The 21778-nt window shown below is 47.9% G+C and overlaps 3 protein-coding genes across 5 annotated transcripts; 1 reads left to right on the top strand and 2 right to left on the bottom strand.

Annotated features, from left to right (window-relative positions):
- Positions 1 to 393: 393 nt before the first annotated feature.
- Positions 394 to 5283, top strand: WDR55 (WD repeat domain 55). The gene is made up of 7 exons (XM_045794509.2): positions 394 to 677; positions 3497 to 3597; positions 3680 to 3767; positions 3858 to 4037; positions 4134 to 4233; positions 4315 to 4484; positions 4569 to 5283. Exons 1-7 carry the CDS (start codon positions 487 to 489, stop codon positions 4885 to 4887), a joined length of 1149 nt encoding a protein of 382 aa, XP_045650465.2. The 5' UTR covers positions 394 to 486; the 3' UTR covers positions 4888 to 5283.
- Positions 5284 to 5464: 181 nt separating this feature from the next.
- Positions 5465 to 8142, bottom strand: DND1 (DND microRNA-mediated repression inhibitor 1). Its single transcript, XM_045794515.2, has 3 exons — positions 7588 to 8142; positions 6741 to 7202; positions 5465 to 6051 (listed from the first exon to the last, which is right to left on the bottom strand). The coding sequence occupies exons 1-3, from the start codon at positions 7859 to 7861 to the stop codon at positions 5600 to 5602; spliced, it is 1188 nt and encodes a 395-aa protein (XP_045650471.2). The 5' UTR covers positions 7862 to 8142; the 3' UTR covers positions 5465 to 5599.
- Positions 8143 to 8258: 116 nt separating this feature from the next.
- On the bottom strand, positions 8259 to 21744 carry HARS1 (histidyl-tRNA synthetase 1). Of its 3 annotated transcripts, none has more exons than XM_087862212.1 (13): positions 21574 to 21744; positions 21205 to 21294; positions 15628 to 15747; positions 13441 to 13536; positions 12693 to 12818; positions 11916 to 12023; positions 11666 to 11764; positions 11341 to 11434; positions 11005 to 11132; positions 10669 to 10911; positions 9326 to 9442; positions 9001 to 9151; positions 8259 to 8802 (listed from the first exon to the last, which is right to left on the bottom strand). In XM_087862212.1, exons 1-13 carry the CDS (start codon positions 21661 to 21663, stop codon positions 8552 to 8554), a joined length of 1713 nt encoding a protein of 570 aa, XP_087718338.1. In that variant the 5' UTR covers positions 21664 to 21744; the 3' UTR covers positions 8259 to 8551. The 3 variants fall into 3 exon arrangements, with proteins under 3 accessions (XP_087718338.1, XP_087718339.1, XP_045650461.1); XM_087862213.1 differs by having other exon boundaries at positions 8259 to 8663; XM_045794505.2 differs by having other exon boundaries at positions 8259 to 8663; positions 9005 to 9151; positions 21574 to 21743.
- Positions 21745 to 21778: the final 34 nt, after the last annotated feature.

Raw genomic sequence — 21778 nt, 5'->3', positions numbered from 1 at the left:
CCTCCACTAATCAAATTCTCGCGGTGTGGGCTTTCGCTGCTTCCGGACTAACCTGGAGGCTGCTCTTGGGTGTCACCAAGCCACGAAGGACTGGCGTCCCCCTTTCCTATCCTGAGGGCAGTAAATCATCCTTACTAGTTGCTGGAGGGAGTCTAAAACTGTCAGCATCGATCAGGATGAGGGGAAAGGACTTAAAAAGTTCCCAGCTTTACGTGACGTGACCAAGGTCAGCACTGACAGTCGCGCCGTCTACCTGGCCCAGGAAAGAGCCACGGTAACGCGGACAAGGATAAGGGGCTCACCTTCAGGGCCCGGCCCCTGGGATCCACGGCACCCACTGACCGCGGCGGACCCCGCCTTTTCCCGCCTGAGCGTCACTTCCGGCTCCGCCCACAAGGCGGAAGTGCCTCTGGGCCACTCCTCCAAGCCAGTGGGAGGGTTTCGGGTTCACCGCGCGACTGTTGAGCAGCTCGAACCCTTCGGTGCATGGACCGCACGTGTGAGGAGAGGCCCGCCGAGGATGGGAGCGACGAGGAGGACCCCGACTCCACGGAAGCCTCGGTCCGCATCCGAGACACCCCGGAAGACATCGTGCTGGAAGCACCGGCCAGCGGGCTTGCGTTCCATCCGGCCCGTGACCTCCTGGCGGCGGGGGACGTGGACGGGGACGTGTTCGTGTAAGTGCGGGGCAGGGCTCAGGGCTGCGGGATCTGGAAGCTCCCTAGACATGGAGGTGGCATGAGGAGAGAAATGTGCAGGGAGACAAATCTTGCAAGACTCATCTGGTCCGATTCGTTCAGTAACATTTGGTTTTAAGCCAGTTACCACACAAATCTCTTGAAATAACTGAAAGGAAAACAAAGTGGCTGGAATATCCTGACGAAGCCCAGAGACAGGAGTAGGACAAGAAGGCATTCAGGACACTGTTATTTTTCATTGGATTATTATTATATTGAGCTTGAAACGGGCTGAACGCCCCCCACCCCCGCTTTGCTTCTTGCCTGCTTTTAATTGATCTTTCAAAACCACAAATCCAACCACCTTTCTTAAAACCCCTCACTAGTTTACCTTTGTTTTTAGGACTAAGTCAAAACTCCTTAATCTGGTTTATAGGGTTTCAGCCATCTGGTCCTCGCTCGCTTTTCCCTTACTTTCTGTGCTCATTCATTCTTACCTTTTTAATATATTTTAAATCCTCAACTCTTTTGCAGGTTATTTCTTCTGCCTAGAAAACCCCTTTCCCCCACTTGTACCCACTATCCCTGAGTTCTCAACATCTCTACACTCACCCTCCATTCCCCAGACTAAATTAGATTACCCATTAGATGCTGCTGAGTTGGCACCAGAGAGCTTTCCCTCATAAACTTCCTAATGATTTTTAATCCTACACCCATTTGTGTCATTATTTGAATGGTTGTCCCCTTCACTTAAAAAAATGTTTTTCAAACTTTTTTGACCTCGCCCCACACCAAAAGTAATTTTTATGTGTGATGCACCCTGATATTTTCTGGTTTATTACATTGTTATTGCAGGCACACAGACATAAAATGCTGATCGTAGTGATCGTAGCTCACTAATGGGTCGTGACTGGAGTTTGAAACACTTTTCTGTCGTCTGTTTTGTTCTCCTTTGTATCTCCTGCTTCTAGACAACGGTCGTGCTCAATACAAACTTGATTTTGAACGAGAGAAGTAGGCTGGGAGCAGTAAAAAGTCATTGAAGGTTTCAACCAGAAGAGTTGTGCTGTCAGATTTACTTAATGACCTTTAACCTCAGTCTCCTCCTTAGCTTCAGTCACCTTGGGCAAGTTAACTTCTATATTTTCATATTCAAAAATGGGAAAAATACAGGCTCTGAGATATTGCAGGTTTGGCTCCAGACCATCGCAGTAAAGTGAGTCACACAAATTTTTCGGTTTCCCAGTTCAAATGAGTTAAGTACACACTATACTGCAGTCTATTAAATGTGCATTAGCATTATGTCTAAAAGACAATATACATACCTTAGTTAAAAAATAGTTTATTGCTAAAAAATGCTAACCATCATGAGTGAGTCATAGTCACTGGGCACAGATCACCATAACAAATATAATGAAAAAGTTTGAAATATTGTGAGAATTACCAAATGTGACAGAGACACAAAGTAAGCAGATGCTGCTGTAAAAATGGCACCGATAGACTTGCTCCATACAGGGTTGCCACAGACCTTCAGTTTGTAAAAAATGCAGTGTCAGGGAAGCACAATAAAAAGAGATGTATCCAGATCTACCCTGCAGGGCAGTCAGGTGTATACGGAGTTCAACAAATGTGGGTGCCTTTCTACTACTGTTCATACTTACTTTACTTCATGCCAGACAGTTGGGAGACACTCTGGACCTCCACCACTACTCACATCGCCATTGCTTCGGTTTGTCTCCTCTTCCCTTCCCTCAGCCACTGCCTTTTGTCAGGCTTCTGACTTCTCCCGTGATCATTTCAAAGAGGTTCCTTTTCCCATAGGATTAAATTCATACTTCTGCTTGGCCCATATGGTGCCAAGTCCAGTCCAACCCATCTTTCCAGATTCAGCCATTTCACTCTCCTGCCACTGGAACCCTCCTCATTCCCTGTCTCTGCCCTAGAAGGAACACTGATATCTGCCTCACTATCTGCCAGGTTAACTCCCCAACTCTTCATGACCTAACTCACATTTTGACCTTAGCTTTCTAGGGCTCTTTTCTCATGCTAGGCACTGGGACAGAGCAAATAAGCAGACCCAGTTCTGCTCACCTCAAACTCCCTGGCAATAAAGCACTTTGTCATCTGGCCCTTTTTGAAGATCTGCTCTGAGGTAGGCGCTGGGGATACACTCTGGACAAGTACTTGCCTCAAAGCTGAGCTTCCAGGCTGGCCCTTCTCTGTTCCACCTCCATTTTGATCCTGCCTCCTTTCCAGCATGTGACCACACTGTGCTGTAATGAGTTTTAACTTTCTTTAGCTCCTACAGACCTGGAGCCTTGTCTTATTTTTTGTTTGTCAGTTCAAACTCCTGGGGCTGTTTTTTTTTTTTTAACATTTTGTTTATTTGAGAGTGAGAGACTAAGAGCACAAGCTGGGGGAGGGGGAGAGGGTTAAGGAGAGGGAGAAGCAGACTCCATCCCAGGACGCTGGGATCATGACCTGAGCCAAAGGGAGATGCTTAACCGACTGAGCCCACCCAGGTTCTTCTGTCTTTAGCACATATTTCATGCGCTCCGTAGTAGTCCAGACCTAATCTAATCTTTCCCGAGGCTGGGGCTTTTAAGGATGATGTGGGGTCAGTTCACAAAGAAGTCCTGAGCAAATGTACTTTGAATTAAAAAATGAACATTTGAAAATGGACAAATGGGATGGTAAGCTCTTTGGGTTTGGTGGTATACATGCAGCAGTTCCTAGATAGGCCGAACGTTGACTAGTTGGCTTTTATATTTCATGCTGGCAGGGTGTGGAGTCATTCACTCTCTTCCTCCTCCCCCTAGCTTTTCCTACTCATGCCAGGAGGGAGAAACGAAGGAGCTCTGGTCTTCAGGTCACCACCTCAAATCCTGCCGAGCCGTGGTCTTCTCTGAAGATGGACAGAGTGAGTATTGGGCAGGGCAGCCAGCAATCTGGTGGCAAGGGAGCAGTGAGCAGCACCATGACCTGGGCACCTTTCCCCCCAGAACTTGTCACTGTCTCCAAGGACAAAGCCATCCATGTTCTAGATGTGGAGCAGGGCCGACTGGAAAGACGCATTTCCAAGGCTCATGGGTAAGGGGAGCTAATTGTGTGTTGAGGTCAAGGGTAAGGTGGTAGGTTCCTCCCGGGACAAAGATGCTTCAGGAAGCTCTGTATCTCTAGTGCCCCCATCAACAGTCTGCTGCTGGTAGATGAAAATATCCTGGCCACTGGGGATGACACAGGTGGCATCCGGCTCTGGGACCAGCGGAAGGAGGGCCCCTTAATGGATATGCGGCAGCATGAGGAGTATATTGCCGACATGGCTCTGGACCCAGCCAAGAAGCTGCTGCTTACAGCCAGGTACAGCCTCAAAGCTGCCTCCCTTTCCCTTCCCTGTTAAAGCGCCCTCCTTCAATGGGAGCTTTGGCCAAGCCTGCTGCTCTGCTCTTTCTACAGTGGGGATGGCTGCCTGGGTGTCTTCAACATCAGGCGACGCCGGTTTGAACTGCTCTCAGAGCCTCAGTCTGGAGACCTGACCTCTGTCACTCTCATGAAAGTACATCTGGGTATGGGGGTTTGGGAGTATGATAGGATCTATTCTGACAGGGCTCCACAAACATGGTTTTATTTCCTGCAGTATGGGAAGAAGGTGGCCTGTGGCTCCAGTGAAGGCACCATCTACCTCTTCAACTGGAATGGCTTTGGGGCCACAAGTGATCGGTTTGCCCTAAGAGCAGAGTCTATTGACTGCATGGTTCCAGTCACTGAGAGCCTGCTGTGCACGGGTTCCACTGATGGAGTCATCAGGTGAGAGAAGCCAGGACAGCCCTGAGATCACACGAGGGGCAGACTCAACCAGCCAAGATCCAACACTCTTTTCTCCCTGCCCAGGGCTGTCAATATCCTGCCGAATCGTGTGGTGGGCAGTGTGGGCCAGCATGCTGGGGAGCCCGTGGAGAAGCTGGCCCTCTCCCACTGCGGCCACTTCCTGGCCAGCAGTGGCCACGACCAGCGCCTCAAGTTCTGGAACATGGCCCAGCTGCGGGCTGTGGTAGTAGATGACTACCGCCGGCGCAAGAAAAAGGGAGGGCCACTGCGGGCTCTGAGCAGCAAGGCCTGGAGCACAGAGGACTTCTTTGCAGGACTGAGGGAAGAGGGTGAAGACTCCACAGCTCAGAAGGAAGAGGAGAGTGAGGATGATAGTGATTGAAGAGATGAGCTGAATCTCAAGATAGGTCCTCACTGGGCAAGTCTTGCTTCCAGGCTGGATACCCAGAGAGGCTACGAACTTCTAATCTCTTGCGCCTGTGCAGAGATGCACAGCTGGAGGCTCAGGACTGAGGGTCCTGACGGGAGGAAGTACTCGCTCCGCGGCAGCCGCGCCCTCTGCCAGAGTCAGAGAAGCCCACAGCTGGGGCAAGACAGCACGGACACAGGTGTACACCAACCAGGGGTTTAATATAAATACAACCAGCATAGAAAAACCCAAAATCACACATACACTATAACCAGAATGTCAAGTAGTGGGGACAAAAGGCAGATTTCTGACCCTCTGGCTCAGCCAGCCTCCAAATAAAATCAACAAAGATGACAAACCAAAGTAAGAAGTGAGATTCATACTAAGCTGTGGGAGAAGAGGGGGTGTTTGTGTGTCTATCACACACAGAACGGCCAAGGAATCCCACGGGGCCAAGTCAGAGCCTGGGCCAGGAGGGGGAGAGCAAGGTCCCTCACCACAACTTAGCCAAACCCGAGCTTTCCCAGGTGTGCTGGGGCCCTGCCCCAGCGGGAGGCTGCGTCAGAGGTAGGGCAGGGCCCGGCTCCTCCTCTTCGAGATCAGGTGGTGGCTGCCTAGGCCTGCTGGGCTGGGGACTGACACAGGTTCTGCCAACTCGTTCAGGCTGCCTGTGAAGAGGACGGGGTCACTGCTTAACCATGGCACCCGCCTCAGCCGGCCGTAAAAGGCTGGCTCTGGACTCACTCAGCGCCTCTAGCAGCCTTGCAGACACCGCATCCTTAGCCACCTCGTGCCCATCCTGCCCATCCGGGGCCAGCACAACCCAGATGAGGCCGCTGAAGGGCACCGGATGCCCAGGGACCACCACCTGGTACCAGAAGCGGTGCCAGCCAGCAGGGCCTGTGCCCAGACACTTGGTGAGGAACACAGGGCTGCCCAGCTTCATCCGTTGGCACAACAGCTGCAGGGCAGCCCGAGCCCCCTGGGACTCTAGCTTGTCCCTGGCTGGGGCCAATCGACTGCCCTCTGGCTGTAGGCACTGCAGTGAGGGACCCACAAGCTGCTGGCGGAGTCGCTGCTTCAGGTCTGGCTTAAGCCACTCCACCGCCACCTGTTCTCCGCAGAGGCGTGACTGCCCTACAGGAAAGAGAGACAAGGGGAGGTCTAAGCCCTGGATCCAAGCTCCCAGGCCCTGGGAACCCTTTGGAGTCTACAAGGCCTGTTAAATTTCTAGCCTTCCCGTTTCCTGGTGGTGTGACCTTGGGCGAGTTAACTTCTCCAACCTTCATTGTGTTTCTTTGAAAAGGGGGTGTAGTAGCTGCTACCTTCTAAGTTTCCGTACTGGAGTGCTGGGGGATGCAGGCTTTGTCTACCTCATAACCATCATAATAGCTAACCTTTACTGTGATTACCTTTACTGTGAGCCCTTTTCACGACTCAGGCAATGTGCTAAATGTCACCTAATTCTCACAACAGCCCGAGGTAGGAAGTTCTATAGTACATAAAAGGTAGACTCAGTAGGACTGCCTAGGGCGGATTTAATTTCTCTCCAAACCCTCTCTTCATATCTAAAGAGGGAGATAATTCTGTGTTTCCTGGGAATGTTGGAGACTAAGTTATGAGATAATGCATGGGAAATGTTAACGTAGGTGGTACCTAGTGGCACCAGTGGAAATTAAAAATCTCAGGTCATATATAGTATGACGTCGGAAACTCAGGCATTCTTAACCCTACGATCTTGCTTTGCCCTCTATGCTGACGGGTAAAGTTCATGGCAAAATGTGTGCGGCCCCTACCAGCGGCCCCCCGCAGCCTCGCCCCCCTACCTTCCACCAGGGCTTTTTTGGCCATGGCGGCCGCGCGGTGCGAGTTGAACTTGAGCAGCGCAATCTGCGCGGGCGCCGGCCCGGGGCTGGGCATCAGCAGCGCCTCCTGCAGGCCGGAACCCAGGGGCTGCAGCGCGAGCAGCAGCGCGCGGCGGCTCAGACCCGGAGGCAGCCCGTCCACACTCAGCTCGCACTTCTCGGTACTGCGGCACACGAGCAGCGGGCAGGACGGCCGCAGCGGGTGGTTGTGCAGCGTGGCGATGGCTGCCTGCGCGCCCCGCCGCGAACTGTAGCGGGCGTAGGCGAAGCCGCGGTTCAGGCCGCTGAAGGTCATCATCAGGCGGAACTCGTAGAGGCGGCCCACGCGCTGGAACAGTGGGATCAGCTGGTGCTCGTAGACGTCCTGAGGCAGCCGCCCGATAAACACCTCCGACCCGGCCGGCGGCGGGCTGCCCACCCAGCCTGGGGAAGGGGCGGGAAGGGGCTCCGTCATCCTACGGGACGGTTCCGGGTGCGGGCCCGGGAACCCAGCGCGAGAGGGCCTGTGCGCAAACGTCTGTGAAATGGGTGCAGCACTCGCACCCCGTGTCGTTGGCATAACCGGGTGCCTGAGCTAACAACGGGGCTGGCACAGAGTAGGTGCACCTTAAGGCTGGCTCCCTCCCTTGAGGAGGCTAGGTGGGTGGGCGGAGAGCCACAGACAAGTTTCCTCAGCTGTTTGGAGGGGGTGCAACGGACAGAGACTTCTGCCAGCAGAGCACTGGGACAGGCCCCTCCCCCAGAGGGTGCGGGTCGGGACCGTCGAGGCTGGTGGAGCCCGGCCGAGGTAGGGCTGGGGCTACCGTACCTGGGGGTGGCCCGCCATACTTCCTCTGCCCGTTCACCTGCACCAGGCGGATGCCCGTCTCCCTGACCCACGCCTCCAACGCCGCCTTGTTCTCTGGATTCACCCTCTCACACCACAGCTGAAGGCGAAAGGGCAGGTTGGAATGGCGGATCGCCGCGCCCGCCCCACCTCGCCTGTGCAGCCGGAGCCCAAGGGGCCACTTCTCCCTGCGCAGGTGGCACTTGTCGAGCCCCTCTTGCCAGCCACTTACCTCACACTCCCGCTTGGACTGCATGGCTCTCCCTCCTGCTCGTTGGTACCCCCTTTATAACCTCCTCCGCATCTGCCTCTGGAAGCTTCCCTACTCCTCCTCCCCCCAAGCTCTCATTGGCTCTGAACGCGACCCCGCCTCCCAAGGGGGTGGGGGTATCCACTGCACGTGCGCCGCGGGAACCTCGGACCCTCAGATGAAAGCTGGAAACCTTAACCGGTGAGTGTGCCACAGCCCCACCTCCTAGGGCATGGATGTGCGCTGGAGCCAGGAACCTCGGCGGCGCCCTTGACCCTGGGCAAATGCCCGTGGGGCCTACTGTAAGTCTTTCTCCCCACTTTCCCACCACTCGAGCGGTTGGAATGCAAGGCCCAGGCTCCCAAAGGGAAGGCAGGGCTAGGCAACAGCGACGCAGGCAGGCTCCAGTGATTGAGTCATTTTATTGGACCTTTAAGGATTGGTTGGGGGAAGCATTCCCTCCATCTGGTTAGGGTCCTGCAGGGGAGACCATCTTAGGCTCGGTCCCTGGAGCACAGCCTGGACTAAGCCTCCAGGACCTCCTATGGAAAAATGGTGTAATCCCTGGCCATTTTTGCCAGTGATTACCAATAAAATACTTATAATAAAAAGTCTCTGTTCTGACCACTGTTCAGGTCTTCCTGCTGGAACAGACATGTGCAAAGCTAAGTATATATGCAGAGTCTTGTCTTAGCCTCAAATAGTGCCAGTCCCGCTTCCCGATAGTTTGCTCAACTCAGCAGATGCAAAGGGGCTGGCTTGTTCTCCTTTTGATTTCTTCCACAAGATCTTCTCTTCGGACGTCCACCTGGCCAGGATGGGGAAAGAAGGTGGTATGAGCATCTCAGACTCCATTGCTCCTAAGTGCCCATTCCTTCCTCTGGTCATCAGGCTTGGCTTAGCTGGGAGCAGGAACGCAGGCAAACACAGGCAAAAAGTAGATAGTGCTTCTTGGGGGAGCCAGAGACACAGGGTATAGATGAGGTGGAACTCCTACCCTACCACGACCATAGTAACAGGTGAGCCCTTCGGTCCTTTCCAAGTGGGTACTAACATGAGTGCTAGGCTTTTGCTCGGGCCTTGATTGGGCATGGCCTGCCAAAATGCCATACACTCCCTTTCCCTAAGCCCTCCTGCCCACCTACCTACCTCTTCCCTGCTGGCCACTGAGCGGAGCTTGATGACCCCGTCCTTGAGCTCCTGCTCACCGATGATGGCCACCAGTGGGATGCCTGCCTCCTCACAGTATTGCAACTGGTTCAGCAGCTTTGGGTTCTTCTTGTAGAGCAGCTCTGCCTGCAGGGGATCAGGGCAAAAGATGAAGGATGGCTTCCACCATCCTCAGGGACAACTTCCTTGGGGCCCAACTGCTCTTAGTTCTCCTCCATGAAGTTGCTATGGATGAGCTTTTATTTAGTTTGTTCCCCTCACTCCCAAGTTTGCTGCCACCCTGGGGCTGGCCGCCTCTACCTTGATGCCAGCATCCCAGAGCTCCGAGACGAGCCTCAGTCTCTCCTCCAGCAACTTCTTCTGTGCAGATGCTACAAGCACTTGTGTCTCTGTGGTCCGCACCTTCTCCTCCAAAGCCTGGGGAAGGGGCAGGTAAGAGTCAGAGAGCTGGGCTACTTCAAGGAGCAAACAGAGCAGGCTGTTGTCAGGATTCTGAGACATCAGGCCCAACTGCATGAGCTCCGCCAGGACAGGGGCCCAGTCTTCTGCCCTAGCAACTGGGAGTAAGGTTGCTCCTGGAAGTGAACTGACTGGCTTGTACATGACTTGCCAGAATGGGTAATGTAGGGCAAAAGCAAAGGTGGTTTATGTACAATAACTTCAAACTTGTCTCCTTTTAGTACCTTACAGGTCCACAAGAACATTCACACAGAAGTGATACTGTGAGCTCACCCGGTTCCCACTTACTGTCTGCCCAGTCAAGAGACTGTGCCTCTTATACTTCAGCCATAGGGCCCAACCCAGGGTGTGGGCGGACAGGAGGAAAGGGAGAATGCTGCTGCTGCCCCTTGTCTTTTTCTGGAAAACTATTTTCATAGTTCTTAAGAACATAAGATGCCTACTGGAACAGTGACCTCAAATGGAAAACATGGGTGGTTTTGGCTCCAGAGAAAAGGATGGGAGCACTGGGAAGATTACTGCTAGAGAATTCCCCAAGGGATGAAATGCAGCCAGCCAGATAAAAGCAGCAGCAAAGGAGGGCTTGAGCCATGAGGACCTTCCCTGGTGTTACTCTAGGGACCAGAGAGTCAAGATAGCCATCTGAAGGACCCCAAGGCCTCAGGTACATGCTTACCACTTAGAGAAAACATCAGAGGAGTTACGAGCAAGACTTTGGAGTTAGACTGCCTGAATTCGAATTCTGACCCTGCTACTTAGGAGCTGTACCACCTTGGGCAAATTATGACCTGGAATGCTTCAGTTCCCTTGTCTAGAAAACGTAAATAATACATTTACAGGGCTGTGTAAGAATTTTACTAGATAATGCATTAAAAGCAGTAAGCATTAGTAATAAAATATTAAGCATTCTGTATTCTGAAGAAGTTCTGGGTCTTTGGTTATACCAGCCATGACTTCTGACAGCACTGAGGGAAGCAGGGACCCAGAGGAAAGAATTCTGTGAAGAAAGAATGATCAAAGATCCATAAAGCTGGCCTACAATGGGGGTGGGAGTCTGTGAAAGACAGCAACCATCTTCTCTCCATTTCTTTCCAAAGACACTCCTTGACCAAAACACTACCATTTGCTCCCTTGATCAAAGAAAACAGTGCACATGCCCCCAGTTGCCCACGCCCAGAACGTACCTCTAGCCTCTGTTCCACAATGGAAAAGATCCGCTCCACCCCAACACTGAGCCCCACGCATGGCACCTTGCGTCCTTTAGGGTCGAACATGCCCACCAGCCCATCGTAGCGTCCTCCAGCAGCCACACTGCCCACCCCCAGGGGCTCTTCCCCTGCCCGGACTGGGGTTTGTAGCAGCACCGCCTCATAGATCACCCCAGTGTAGTAGTCTAGCCCTCGAGCAAGGCTCAGGTCAAAGGAGATCTGTGGAGACAAGATCACAGTCAGTACCAGATGAGGATCAAGGATGTGAAACCCTGGAGCTCAGCTAAGGTGTCCACCCCCAGCCTGACTCACCTTGTCAGCGATGCCAAACAGGGTCAGGTACTCAAACAGTAGTTTTAGGTCTCCCAGGCCCTCCAAAGCCTGTTTGTTTTGGGACAATTCAGGATCCTGGAGCAGCTGTTCCACCAGGGATACCCCACCTGGGGAGACATCATTTGTGAGCCAGACTGACTGACAAGAGCAAAAAGGTAGAGGTGCTCTCTACCTTTTTGCCTGGACTACACATGTATCCATGCGTGTATATACCACACACACACACACACACACACACACACACACACACTCAGTTTTGGCCTAAGATTTGAAGCCAGGTAGATGGCTGTTGGAGATGCAGGGTCTGTTCCTCACCATGCTGCTGGACATAGTCCCCAATGCGGTCAGCCACCTCGGGTGCGAGGCCCTTCTCTCCCACCATCTCGTTCTTTACTTCCTCCCAGGACACCTAGGCAGACAGATAGCAATAAGGGACCCCTGGGTAGTTCCCCACTGCAGAGCAAGTGTGGGCCCTCCTGAGGGGGCAGTTTTGGAGCAGAAGCTGCCTTTCACCCTATATTCTGGCGCTAATCTTCCTTTGGTGAGCACAGAGGCAGGCTCCCCCCTCCTGATCTTGTTTTATGTTTCTCAGAGCAGGGTGGGATCTGAGAAAAGAAGAGTGACGTGTTTAGGTCATTACCTTGTCCAGCTTGTCCACTGAGGAGCAGATGGTCCGGAACTTGCTGTCAGGAACACCACAGACGGCAAACATCCCATCTAGGATGCGCCGATCGTTCACCTGCAGGGACCCAAGGCACAGTGAGGAGAGAATCTCTTAGTGTGACCATCAGTAGTCTTGGTCACTTGGGCTACTGGTCTCTCTGCACAAGGATCTTCTCCTATGAGAAGCTAGGCCCACCTGTGCCCTCGCAAACCCATTCAGCTCTGACCTTGACCAGGAAGTCGCCTATCTGAAGGGAACTCAGGATCTCACACATGATCTTCAGGCACTCTGCATCAGGGATCATGGGGTCAAACTGTCCAGCAATGTCGAAGTCCTGCAAGGAGATGGGTAGGTACAGTCCTCAGGGTTTTAACCTTCTTAAGGGTGGGGTGGGGAAGGGGGTGAAGACAAGGCCCTGGGCGCTCTGCTTTTTCCCTATAAAGGCCTGTCTGCACTCTTGCACACACCACCTTCTTCATTATCTGTGCGATCACCAACCTAGAGGAAACTCCCAGCATCCTGGGGTCTCTTACCAGTCTTGGTTTCCCTTCTGTCTACATTCCTTCATTATCTCACTCATCCACTTTTCCTTATTTTCTCCTAGCATTGTGGGGGCAAATATATGTGGCCTTACTCCTTAGCCATTTTCTCTATTTATTCAGCAGCTCTGCCACCACTCTGGATGATCTGCTACTTCCAATCCAATTTCACCACCCTTTGCTGTGATCCAATCACTGTGGTTTAATATAAAGAAAACTGGCCCAAGAGTTCCACTCCGGACTTTGGCTTTCTTATCCCTATGATCTCTTAATCCTGCTCAGTCTCAAGTTGACTGGTAAGTAAGATGGGGAGGATATGCCCTATCCTCTACATGAAAATACTCAAGACACCTGAGGGTTAGCACCGTGCGGTGCGTCCAGTTTGTTCAGTACAATATAAATACTCAGTAGATTCTGCTACGTTGAGGGAGGGCCAAGTAGCCCATCACGCCTCACATACTCACACACTGATAGAATTCCCGATACCGGCCGCGGGTCATGGCTGGGTTATCTCGCCGATATACTTTGGCTATGTGGTAGCGTTTAATGTTGGTCAGTTTATTCATTGCCAAGTACCGAGCAAAAGGAACCTGATAACAGTTAAGGAGAAAGCCCCCTCCTCACACAGTTTTTCGGCGGTTGATTATCACCACCAACAGAAGCTGGGGTCTCTGTGTGTGAGTAAAACCACAACCTGTAAGATTAAGAGCATTTCTGAACATCAGAATCGACTTTGGCAGCACAGCAGAAGTCTCAAACAAGATTAGGGTTCCTCTCTCTTTGGTTAGTGTCTCCCCTGGACTATGCTGAGCACAGGAGGGGGCCGGGCAGATAGGCCAGAGAGCAGAAAAAGGTCTCCATGTAGGATTTCTGAGCAGAAGATTCTCTGACATAGCTTGGAGATAAAGGAAATGTTCTGTGGGTCAATTAAGGAGAACTCTGTCCATTGGACAGGGCAGGGGAGAGATATTCTGGAGCCAAGGGATTATTGAGTTGGAACTGGTTCCCACCATAAAGCTGAGGTCTCACTCAGGATTCTGAAGACTTTTAATACGTTCTGTTTGGCTAAAGTCCCATTTCTGGTTTAAAGAAATAAGCATCATATTTAATCCCACCTATGTGTGGCTATCCCCAAACCTGAGGCTAGAAATAGCCCCAGCCCAATGAGAACCACTGATCCAAAGTACCAAGAGCCCAAGTTTAGAAAGATACAGTGAGGTCATAGCGAAGGGACAGGAGCTCTCCACCCTGGTCTTTCAGGTCATAGATAAGCTTAGAGTCTTCTCCATACTTTCCAGTCAATGTTTCCTGGAGAAAATATAAAGAAAGGTGGTCACAGTGATAAATATAACAATTTAAAAGGAAGTTTTAAAACAAAAACCCACCATCCTAACATGACTGATCCCAACTTTCTATACTTCTGCTCTCTATCCCAGTGCTTATGTATTTGATATTAACTATAATGAATAGGAAAGACCAATTTCGTTTTCTGCTTATCACATTTCCATTTTGTGTCACAGCTAAAATATTATTTTTAAAAGCTGCATAATACTTCAGTGAAAAGCAGCTCTGTATTTCCTTCCTTCCTACCTAGTGTTACACTGTGAGTTGATTAGGTTATTTTTTTAAAAAAAGTTTCCTAACATTTCAATAAATACACTTTGGTATATAGTTTTTTCTTTGGAATATACATTTTTTGAGGATTAACTCCTAAGAGTAGATTATTAGATCAATAAACTTAAATGTTTTTATGATGCCTAAAGTTTGAACAATGTCAAAAGGCAAAACTGAGATAGCAGTTCTTACCATGTGATGCCTTCAATAAGGTGATAACATATTTCACTTACCAGACTGGCAAAGTTTAAAAAGCCTGAAAATTCCTGGTGTGTAGAATTAGAAAGACTCATACACTGGTGTTATGGGCTGAACTGTGTCCCCTTCAAAATTCATATATTACAGTTTTTTTTGTTTTTTGTTTTTTTAAAGATTTTATTTATTTATTCAACAGAGATAGAGACAGCCAGCGAGAGAGGGAACACAAGCAGGGGGAGTGGGAGAGGAAGAAGCAGGCTCATAGCAGAGGAGCCTGATGTGGGGCTCGATCCCATAACGCCGGGATCACGCCCTGAGCCGAAGGCAGACGCTTAACTGCTGTGCCACCCAGGCGCCCCCATATATTACAGTTCTATTCCCCAGTAACCTCAGAATGTGACTGTATTTGGAGACGGGGTCTTTGAAGAGGTAGTTAAACTAAAATGGTGTCATCAGGGTGGGCCCTAATCCAATATAAGTGGTGTCCTTATAAAAAAGGAAAATTGGCCACAGACAGGGAAGATGATGTGAAGACACTGGAAAGACACCATCTACAGCCAAGGAGCAAGGCCTGAAATAGATCCTTCCCACATGACCCTCGGAAAGAACCATCCCTGCTGATACCTTATCTTGGACTCCTAGCCTCCTGACACTAAATTTGCTGCGTCAGCCACCCCGTCTACCGTACTTTGTTATGGCAGCCCTAGCAAACTAGGAGAATTGGTAAACATAAATGAGTACAATCTTTTGACCCAGCAATTTCATTTCTATGAATTCACCCTGCAAATGAATGCCCACCAGTACCAGACATTGTTCTAAGCACTGAATATATATCAGTGAACAAGACAAAGGTAGTCTATACCCTCATGGATCTTTCCTACTAAGGAGAGGAGACAGGCAGTAGATTAAGGCAAGGAAACAAATTAACAGATAATTTCAGTTAGTGATAGCTCCTCTAATGGAAATAAAACAGGTCAATATGATAGACAAGGGATACTTTAGACAAAATAGCTGGAAAGGACTATTTGAAGAATGGCATTTTAGTTGAGATCTGAAATTAAAATCTTTAATCTCTACTTTAATCTGAAATTAAAGTCAAATAAAGAGCCTGGGGCAAGGGAGTTCAGGAAGAGGGAAGAGCAAGTACAAAAGCTTTTGTTATAAATGGATTTTGTTATAAATGCAATGGTTTTTAACAGGGAGTGATGCAATCTGTTTTTTTTAACAGTAAAGAACTAGAAGCAATATCAGGATCCATCAACTGGAGAACAGTTACATATTTATTTTTTATATGTATGGTCTGCATGTATCTCAAAACATCTCAAGTACAGGTACCAGGGAATTCATCGCAGATAGGACCATAACAACGTCCACTAACAAGGGCTCTCTTTTGGAAGCCACCAGCCATGACCGCGGCAAATAAAAAGCAGGGCCTCTCCTTCTAAACCAGGCCTGCCCTCCTTCTCATTGGAGAAAATACTGGTCTTTGTCCCCAACAGGAGAGACACCTCTCACTCTCTTGTCCTCTTCTTTGTTGTTTGTATATTCACTCTCCCACCACGCAGTTTCTCCTCACCCATCCCTCACCTTTAGTTCAAACACAGGCGTATCGATTACTTCTGCACCATGACGCTTGAAGCAGCTGACAATTACATCAAACACCTTCTCTCGAACGGCCATCTGCCGGGGACTGTAGTCTCTTGTACCCTTGGAGTCCAAATCAGCCAAAGAACCAGAGATGGGATTTAAAAACAAACAGGGAACATTAAGGTCTAGAAATATAAAAGCATGACCTCGAAGAGGACAAATGCAAACACCACCCCAAACTTTTTTTTCTAGGGGCTATGGAGTTGTAAAGCAAGCACAACCAATTCCCTAGTAATTATCACACCCATTTGTTATCACCCTTCTAAATTCTATCCCCTTTTTAAAGATTTTTTTTTTTATTCGACAGGATAGAGACAGCCAGCGAGAGAGGGAACACAAGCAGGGGGAGTGGGAGAGGAAGAAGCAGGCTCATAGCAGAGGAGCCTGATGTGGGGCTCAATCCCATAACGCCGGGATCACGCCCTGAGCTGAAGGCAGACGCTTAACCGCTGTGCCACCCAGGCGCCCCTATCCCCTTTTTAGAGTGGTTCTATTTTCTAGAATTCTTAGGCTATTTTCTTTCTTTCTTTAGAACACTATTTTCTGAGAAGTTTTCCTAAAAACTTTTTCTGTGATACCAGAACATTTTCCTTCCTAAGAAAAAACATCTACCTGATGACAGGTATATAACCAACTCAAACTGGCTTAGCTAGTTGAATTCCAAATTTTATAAGTAACACTTCCCCCAGCATAACTTAAAAAAAAATTCTAATAAATACTATTTGTTCTCTAATTTGTTTCTAATAGGCCTATGACATAGGCTGGGCAGATGCCTTTTATGGATGAATTACAGGACACTGAGAAGTTACATCATTACCTAAGGCTCTCAGCAGGTTCGTGGCAGTCAGGACTAGAACCCTGTTCTTCCAGATCAGACCTACTGATCTGGGTGTTTACACCATACTCTCAAGTCTTTGGTCTCAGGACCTCCTTAAACTTTTATTATTTATTAAGGACCCCAAAGTGGGTTATGCCTATCAAAGTTTATTGTATCAGAAATGAAAACTGAACATTTAAGAATATTTATTAATTCACTTAACAAATAGTAAATCCATTACATGTTAACTTAAATAACATTTTAGGAAAATGTAACTACTTCCCAAAACAAAAAAAATTTGATTTAATTTTTGCAAATCTTTAATGTCTGGCCTAACAGAAGACAACTGGGTTCTTATACATGCTTTATGCATTCAATTCTGTTGTGATATGTTGTTCTGGTTGCATAAAGAAAATCTAGCCTTACAAAGATGTGTAATTGTAAAGGAAGGAATATTTTAATAAACTTTTCAGCTAACTGTAGATATTCTTCTTAAACTACACCAAAATCCAACAAATGGTAGTTTCTTAAAGATTGGTTACAAGGTGGAATCTGAAACTTCTTTATCAATGAACTTTTCCTACTGTTACATTAAAATCCATTACTTATATATGGTAACCAGAATTCAGAGAGACAGAAAGTAGAACAGTGGTTACCTGGGAGCTGGAGGGAGGGTAGAGGGGGGAGTTACTGCTTAACTCATATCATACCAGGTTGGTATGATAAATAAAAGTTCTGGGGATGGGGGCGCCTGGGTGGCACAGCGGTTAAGCGTCTGCCTTCAGCTCAGGGCGTGATCCCGGAGTTATGGGATCAAGCCCCACATCAGGCTCCTCCACTGTGAGCCTGCTTCTTCCTCTCCACTCCCCCTGCTTGTGTTCCCTCTCTCACTGGCTGTCTCTATTTCTGTCAAATAAATAAAAATAAAATCTTAAAAAAAAAAAAAGTTCTGGGGATGAATAGTGGTAATGGTTGCATAACAATGCGAAACTACTTAATGCCACCAAACTGTATACTTAAAAATGGTTAAAAAGGGACGACTGGCTGGCTCAGTCGGTTAAGCGTCTGTGCTCAGCCCAGGTCATGATCCCAAGGTCCTGGGATTGAGCCCCACATCGGGCTCCGTGGTCAGCGGGAAATCTACTTCTCCCAGCTTCTCTGCCCACCCCCCCGCCCAGTGCTCTCTTACATACGCTGCTCTCTCTCTCTCTCTCTCTTTTTTTTTTTTTAAGATTTTTATTTATTTATTTGACAGAGAGAGAAACAGACAGCGAGAGGGAACACAAGCAGGGGGAGTGGGAGAGGAAGAAGCAGCCTCCCAGCAAAAGAGCCCGACATGGGGCTCGTTCCCAGAACTCCAGGATCACGCCCTAAGTCGAAGGCAGGCGCTTAACGACTGAGCCACCCAGGCGACCCTGCTCTCTCTCTCTCTCTCTCTCTCTCTCAAATAAATAAATAAATAAATAAAATCTTTAGAAAATGGTTAAAATGGCAAATTTCATGTTACATATATTTTACCATAATTTAAAAAAATATCAATCACTCATCTTGTACTTTGAGATTTTTTATTTATTTATTCGACAGAGATAGAGACAGCCAGCGAGAGAGGGAACACAAGCAGGGGGAGTGGGAGAGGAAGAAGCAGGCTCACAGCGGAGGAGCCTGATGTGGGGCTTGATCCCACAACGCCGGGATCACGCCCTGAGCCGAAGGCAGAGGCTTAACCGCTCTGCTACCCAGGCGCCCCCCATCTTGTACTTTGAATCTTTTACCCATGCATGATTTTAGAACATTATACATTGGTCATGTGGAAAATATTGGTTCACTGATCAATTATACAGATCTGCCAAATATTTACACACTTCATTATATCCGAAAACACATTTGTTAATATCAATACAGATCTCACCTGGGAAGTCTTTAACTACTATATTGAGAAGCCGTCTAGATCATGGAGAAAGATACAAGTTCCCTAAAATCCTAACTTTCACTTGAATGCTTGAATTTTATCACTGGCAACAAATATTGTCAGATGTTTTCCTTGACGTGACAAAGCTCACTTCATTTTCCTCAAGACGTCTGCCAAATACCCAAATCTTTAAAACAACAGTTTGTCTTTCAGTTTTTCTTTCAAATAAAAAATGTCTTCTGTGAAAAAGATAGCTAGTTAGCTTAAACTCATGCAACAGCACAAGCGTTTTTCCTACTTTGAAATGCAGCACAAGTGCTTTATGTATACTTACAATTACATCACACAGGATACTACAAAAGAGAGTACTCAAGGGTTGAGATTCAATAAAATGAGTAATTTTTACTGTTTTATCAAGGACATCCCTAAGTAAAACTGGTTTATTTTTATTTTTATTTATTTTACTGCGAGTGCATGAAAGTAAAGAACATAATGGCTATGAGAATAGTGTAGCGCCACTGTCATGTTTCATTCTAAGACACCAGCAGTTCTACTCGCCAGTGCTTTTGCATCTTCATAGCAAATGTGGTCACAAAGGTAAATAACGTTTCAGTTTAATCATAAAAATACTTTTGACCATAAAAACCTCTTAAAAGAGTCCTGTCCCCATGATACTGGGTTTTCTGTTAATATAAATCACGCATTAAGAAATGTGTTTCAACAAACTACAGTGGATATTAACTCTCCAGTATAATTTCGTTTTCTTTTAAAATAGTATAGAAATTTTCAAACACACATTATAGAGAATAGTATCATACACCACCACGTTATCGATTACCCAGCTTCAATAGCCATCAGCATCTGTTATTTTTACTTTAAGCCCCAACATTTTTTTTTTTCCTGGAGTGTTTCAGAGTAAATCCAGACATCATATCAGTTTGCCCCTAAATATTTCAGTCTGATTCTCTAATGCACAAGGTTTAAAAATAGCCAAAACACTACAATACCTTTATTACAACCAACAAAACAAACAGCAACCCTTTCATATTATCTAATACCCAAGCCATGTTTAATTTTCCCCAATTGCCTCAAGAATACTTCTTTTTTTTTTTTTTTTAAGATTTTATTTATTTATTTGACAGAGAGAGAGAGAGACAGCCAGCGAGAGAGGGAACACAAGCCGGGGGAAGTGGGAGACGAAGAAGGAGGCTCCCAGTGGAGCAGGGAGCTCGATGCGGGGCTCGATCCCACACCCTGGGATCACGCCCTGAGCCAAAGGCAGACGCTTAACGCTAAGTCACCCAGGTGCCCCTCAAGAATACTTTTTTACGGTTGACTTGTTTGAATTATATTCTAAATGAAGCCCATTCACTGTATTTGCTCTTGCCTGTTTAATCCACAACAGCTTCCTTTCCTTTTTTAAAAAAAATGTCATTTATTCATTGAGGAAATTGAATCATTTGTCCCAAAGAACTTTTCATATTCTAGATTTCATTAATAGTATATTCAATGTGTCATTTAATACATTCCTCCATCTCCCATATTTCTGGTAAACTGGTAGGTCAGAAGGCCTGATTAGATTCAGGTTCAATTTTTCTTGGCAAGAATACTTCATAGGTGGTGCTGTGTATTTCTTATTGCATCACAGCAAGAGAAACATAATGTCTGGTTGCCCTACTTTTAGTGATGTTAAGATTGATCATTGGGTTTAAGTGAGGCCAGCCTGATGTATCACAAATTCCCCATTAATTTTTCACTAAATAGTTTGAAAAACTATTGATAATCACTGCTTTGTGATTTTACATGTCTCTTTAACCTCTGAAATTATCTGTGTGAGAAAGCAATAGCTCAATGAATTTAGGAGCCCAAAGAATGAACCTTAAAAGGCGACACATCAACACAAGGAAGACCTCTCTCCTTTGGAATCCAATTTCACATACAAATATTCATCGAATTATCTGTTCAGTTCCAGACACCCAGTCTCAGCCTCTCAGGGTAAATAAACCATGTGAACAACTAAAACTCACCAAGAAATGCAATAATAGAGATATATATGAAGTGCCAAGGGAACCCAGATGGAATGGTGAATAGTTCTGTTTACAGAACTTAAAAAGACTGACATCTGAACTGAAATCCTAGAGACTGGGCTAGTAATCTCCAACGTCATTCCACTCCATTCCACTCCACTCCACTCTCTGTATTTGGTTCTACTTAAACAGGTCTTTTTCTAGTTCCTGGAAATTACCAGGGTTCCTTTCTCCTTCAGGATTTCCATACTCTACCTGAACCTAGTTTCATCACACTCTTCCCCTGGCTATCTCCCATTCATCTTAGGTCAATTAGTGTATCACTTCTTCAACGAGGCTTCTTCAGACTCTCTAGTTCTTTCTTATTTGTCTCAGAGAATTCTTATTATTTCTTTATATCATTTATCACACTTTATAATTACATATTCAAGAGTGGGATTTTTTGTCGTAAGTCTGTTTCCTTCAGTAGAAGGTAAACTCCATGAGGGCAGGCCAAATTGTTCACCATGGCATACTCACTGCTTCCTACAGTGCTAGGCATATAGTAAGCACTCAAGAAACATTTACTTAATGAAAGAAGGAGTAGCAGTAGCTGGCATACTCCCTAAGCATCCAGCTGGTCTAGTTTCTGCCATCACTTTGCTAACCCAGAATGACTCAGACTCCAATTCAGCCCAGCGCCCAGAGCAACTGTTCAGAGAAGCAGGGGCATCCACCCTTGGGAGAAGGATTAGGGGCTTTCTCCTTAAAGGAATTATATTTACCTTGGGGGTTTTGAGCACAAACTTCTGTTTCCCTTCATCAGGGCCCATCTGCGCCTTCAGTTTCAGTAGTTTTGCCAACTCCTCCTCGATCTGTGGAGGTAAAGTGGGCGCTGAGCTATCACGTCTGCCACTCCCTTCCCTCCTCAGCCATTCATTTAGTATCCCTCCCCCATCAGAATCTGGGGCAGATCTCTCTCCCCAGGCCCAGCTTCGCTTCTCTCGGGTCCTACCCCGGCCACCTGCTGACCCAGGCCCTGCCCCTCCCTACACGCCCGGTCGCTTTTCCCACATCTTTCCTCTATGCAGACCACCCAGCTCTATGTTCTCCCTGGCCCTACTTTGGCCTCTTCCCTGCCACCTAGGTCGCACCTGCTCAGCGCTGGCCTTCTGCTGCTTGAGGCCCCGCACGCGCTCTCCCTGAAGTCGCACTAGCTCCTCCAGTGCTGCACGTTCTGCCATACTGCGGCCAACCCGCGCTGAGCGCTGTCTAGATCGGCCGTCGTTACCGCAGCCTCAGCTCGGACAACTTCCGGCTATAGAGTCACTGGTCCGCACGCCTAGAGAGCCTCCGCCG

This window comes from Ursus americanus, chromosome 5 (genome assembly GCF_024610735.1).
Source record: "Ursus americanus isolate L20-20 chromosome 5, mUrsAme1.1.p, whole genome shotgun sequence".
Lineage (NCBI taxonomy): Eukaryota > Metazoa > Chordata > Mammalia > Carnivora > Ursidae > Ursus > Ursus americanus.
Note: the sequence above shows the minus strand (reverse complement) of the source record. Positions and strands in the feature narration are given on the sequence as shown.

Excerpts from the sequence above, each read along its gene's own strand:
- WDR55 (XM_045794509.2), top strand. The coding sequence starts at position 487 with ATGGACCGCACGTGTGAGGAGAGGCCCGCCGAGGATGGGAGCGACGAG. Across the intron at positions 678-3,496 it reads GTGGACGGGGACGTGTTCGT|CTTTTCCTACTCATGCCAGG; the intron begins GTAAGTGCGGGG and ends TCCTCCCCCTAG. Across the intron at positions 4,234-4,314 it reads CCTCTGTCACTCTCATGAAA|TATGGGAAGAAGGTGGCCTG; the intron begins GTACATCTGGGT and ends TATTTCCTGCAG.
- DND1 (XM_045794515.2), bottom strand. The coding sequence starts at position 7,861 with ATGCAGTCCAAGCGGGAGTGTGAGGTAAGTGGCTGGCAAGAGGGGCTC. Across the intron at positions 7,203-7,587 it reads GTATGGCGGGCCACCCCCAG|GCTGGGTGGGCAGCCCGCCG; the intron begins GTACGGTAGCCC and ends CCCCTTCCCCAG. Across the intron at positions 6,052-6,740 it reads CAAAAAAGCCCTGGTGGAAG|GGCAGTCACGCCTCTGCGGA; the intron begins GTAGGGGGGCGA and ends TCTTTCCTGTAG.
- HARS1 (XM_087862212.1), bottom strand. The coding sequence starts at position 21,663 with ATGGCAGAACGTGCAGCACTGGAGGAGCTAGTGCGACTTCAGGGAGAG. Across the intron at positions 15,748-21,204 it reads TTGTGCTCAAAACCCCCAAG|GGTACAAGAGACTACAGTCC; the intron begins GTAAATATAATT and ends TTGGACTCCAAG. Across the intron at positions 11,765-11,915 it reads TAGGCGACTTCCTGGTCAAG|GTGAACGATCGGCGCATCCT; the intron begins GTCAGAGCTGAA and ends GGGTCCCTGCAG.